Below are 3,811 nucleotides of genomic sequence, written 5' to 3' on the forward strand. Positions count from 1 at the left end.
TATTTTATGGTGTAAACCGCAGCCCACCGAACCGATCCTAACCGCATTGGTTTGGTTTGGTTTGGTTTGGATGACTTTTTAAAAATTAACCGAACCAAACCGAACCGCATGCATTTTTATCTCGCGGTTAGGATGACTTTTATGCTTAAAACCGAACCAAACCGCACCGCGAACACCCCTAGTTTTGTAGCCTTCTCAACTTAATGTTGGTTTTGTTTATTTAAGGTTGTTTTTTTGTTTGGCGTTAAAAATATTTCGAATTGAATCACATATCTTAAATCAGGAAAGACACAAGCTTTGAATTAAGAAAGACACACCGTGTCTTTGTCTCTATAGATCCCTAAAATCGCATTAATCTTTCCGCCACAAAATTAAATAACTTGTTTCCCTAAGTTTTCTCTTCTTGTAAGGTGGGATTTTGAACATTACTTTTATTTGGTTTTTCTTGCCATATCTTGTGAGTAAAGTGGGTTAATAAAATTCTTGTTAGTCACGTGGATGATGCACATATCGTAATAGTTTATCCTATCTTCTCTATGATAGTGCATGCCAACTGCCAAGTATGACTAAATTAACAGCACTCTCACATGCCCATACTGACACAGCATATGATACCAAATGGTACAAAATTCTTGTAGTAGTAGTAGTTGTTATTTTAAAGAAATATTCAAAGGTAAAATACGACCAAACCAAATTGGAAACATGAGATAATTTAATTCACAAGGCAGCATCATATTCTTACCCTAACTTCCCTCCACCTTCCAATTTTGTTATAACAATAATGACATTCGTTATTACCATAATAAAAAAGAACAATTACTTTATATAAACCGGTATCAGGTTGGTATCGGACTAAATTTTGAATTTAGAATCTCTAATTTTTAGGTTGCAGTTCACAATTACAATTAGTTTGATTCGGGAGTTATTTCTGGCATTAAATAGGTTCAGTCTTCTACCGATCTCAATTGTGGAAGATCAAACAGTGATCCTCTCTACCAAATTCTGCGTTAATCACCATTGGACCAACTAACTATTGATAATTAGGATTATAATATTGTTGATACAATAGTCTACATTTTAATGTGATGGACTGATATTGCAATCACAATATTGTTGTTGTGGTAGCCTTCACAATTGCTTTAGACCACAATTGCAGTAGCAGTATAAATTGAAATTATATATTCGGCCACCATTAGAAATCTCATCAAACGATTTGTTCATATTTTTCTAATTTTTTTTATCAAAGATCAAAATTTCAAAATTTCAAAACTCAAGTTATTTTGTGGTATGTAATAAAAAATTTAACATTAATTATTTTTTAATAATATATTTTAAATATCTTCCAATTAAAATTCATGTTGTTGCGGTCACAATACACATCACAACAACTGCAACAATGACTACAATCGCAACACCTGCCCACAACAAGTAAGTGCAATTCAAAAGCATGCCTCTTAGTAGTAAGATGAAAAAGACTTTTACCCTCTTATCAACCAAGTGCTTAGGTAGAAGAAATACCACTTTATGAAAATGCAAAGCATATAGTATATGTAGTTTGAAACAAGAAATTAACCCATATATAAATTAACCGATGTTCCAATAATCATAGCACTAATCCCTCATCTAAATACTATCTCTAATACCAAATAATTAAAATTTCACCTAAAATGAAAACTAAACTTTGATTTACATAAAAATGTATAACAATACTAAACCAAAAACTACTCACTAGGAATAGAAGACACAACATTCATCCTCATCTCCATGACTTTCTTATGTGAATTAGAATGCAAATAGCTCACAAAAGTTGGACTCTTAGCAGGCCTATACTCTGGTAACAACCTCCCAGATTTGTACCTCACACCACAAGCATTGCACAATGTCTTTGGTCCTAATGGTCCTGCCCTCCATTGTGGTGTCCTCTGTGACAAACAATGAGTGCATCTTCTTGTTGGAAGAACTGGATTTTGTCCATTGTTAACATCATTTTCAGCCTCAAAGCCCTCAAAATCAAACCTTTCCTTTTTGAGAACTTCCTTTTCAACAACCTCTGTGTCAATGTCTACTTTAGGTACAATGAGTTCACTGTCAGCTAACCAATAGGTTTGTTTTAGAAGAGGAGGGTCATAACATAGTGACTCATTTTGTGGGTTTAAGGTGTTTGATAAAATGCTCAAAGGGTCTTTTGGTCTTCTTGGAGCTGAAAGTCTCTTCCTTTTGCTTCTTGCTTTGCCTGGAACTGCAAAAGGTGACTCATTTTGTTGCTTTGGTTTGTTTGTTGTGTTTGAAGGGTTTGATGAAATGGTAGTAGTTGCTGTGTTTTGAGCATTTGAGGGTAACAAGACACAGCTTTGTGGGCTTGAGAAACAGTCTTCAACAAACACTGAAAGCCACTCCATTTCAACATTCACTTCCTACATAAATTGTTTGGTCAAAATGCAAAATTTAGTCAAAACAATAAACCAAAGTACATGTTTAGGTTCATAGTGAAACTATGAAATTAAGGTAAGAAACATTGGTTTTGGTAAAAGTTACAATTTGGAGCTTTTACTCAAACCCTTCATTAAACCAAAAAACTTGAAAGGTACAAACTTTGTAAAGATATTGTTACTCAAAACAAAACAAAATCAATTTTTTCAAACAATTAAAGAAAAATCTTATGTTAGTACTAGGACAAGATTAGGAAGGTGAAGTTTGAGAGAATTAAGAATAAAGTGAAACAAACACTAACCATGTTTTGAGCTGAAAAGAGGTCGTCAAGACTACTTGAAGGGTTGAGGAGTTTCTCTTGTTTGCAGTCACCAGAAATTGATACATTTTGGCAAACATCCATTTTCATAAGGTAAACAAGTTTTAGAGAATGGTGTATGAGTTTGAACCAACTCAAGAGAGGTGAGATAGAGAGAAGAAAGCTAAAATTGGTGGTGTCTAAGTTACAACTAAACCCTTGTCTCAATGCACCCTTTTTATTATGGTTCTTGGTTTTTTGTCGGCAGATTATTAAATTAAAGGTTAAAAAGAAAAAGAAATGAAATTTGAATTTATCACATAGTGATAAAAGAAAACATCACTGTCCCATGCAGACATAGACCAATCACTTTCTCTCATGTAACAATAATTAATTAACTTTTTGTTTACCCAAAAAACGTCATTTATTTCTTTTTTACCATAGTAAACTTTTTTATTTTCACTAATGTGTTTTGGAAATTTGTTTGTTTAGAGGTTTGAAGAGAGATTGGTTATTAGATGGCTGTAGTTTAGCAGAGAGGAGTAAGCAGTACAAGTGGACAACAAGTAGAGGTCCCTCCCACTTTCACTTTTGATTTGAAAACTTGTGAAAAAAGATGCATTGGGAGAGTCCAAGTCCAAGAAGGCACAGAACAGTGTACAGACTGTTTCTGTTCTGGTAAGTCTTTGCAGTTACAGATTCATTAAAAATGTTACTATCATTCAGATTCTGATTCTTCTTAAATCTTTATACTTTTTTGACAATCTGTGTTCCTGCTCTGCATTAAGGGTAGGGTACATTGCATTTTAGTCTAATGCTATTCACTTCTTTTTACATTCACTTTATTCAACATATGGCTACAAATACATGTTACAATTAGTTTAATTTGAGTAGAGATCCTCTCCATTTCTCAAAAGAAATGAAGATTGTCATTACTAAAGCTTTGGAGAATAATACATTTATATTATTTATAAGTGTGACATCTATTTTATATATTTTGATATTTTTACAATGCAAACATTGGTAATTGCATTCTCCATTTCTTTGAAGAAATGGAGAGGATCTCAACTCGTTTAATTTGTG

General features: G+C 33.1%; 1 protein-coding gene across 1 annotated transcript; it reads right to left on the reverse strand.

The window, feature by feature from the left end:
- Window positions 1-1,551: 1,551 nt before the first annotated feature.
- On the reverse strand, window positions 1,552-2,949 carry LOC131612303 (GATA transcription factor 4-like). Its single transcript, XM_058884105.1, has 2 exons — window positions 2,732-2,949; window positions 1,552-2,414 (listed from the first exon to the last, which is right to left on the reverse strand). The coding sequence occupies exons 1-2, from the start codon at window positions 2,837-2,839 to the stop codon at window positions 1,722-1,724; spliced, it is 801 nt and encodes a 266-aa protein (XP_058740088.1). The 5' UTR covers window positions 2,840-2,949; the 3' UTR covers window positions 1,552-1,721.
- Window positions 2,950-3,811: the final 862 nt, after the last annotated feature.

The sequence above is a fragment of the Vicia villosa genome, linkage group LG6, assembly GCF_029867415.1.
Source record: "Vicia villosa cultivar HV-30 ecotype Madison, WI linkage group LG6, Vvil1.0, whole genome shotgun sequence".
In the NCBI taxonomy this organism is placed as follows: domain Eukaryota; kingdom Viridiplantae; phylum Streptophyta; class Magnoliopsida; order Fabales; family Fabaceae; genus Vicia; species Vicia villosa.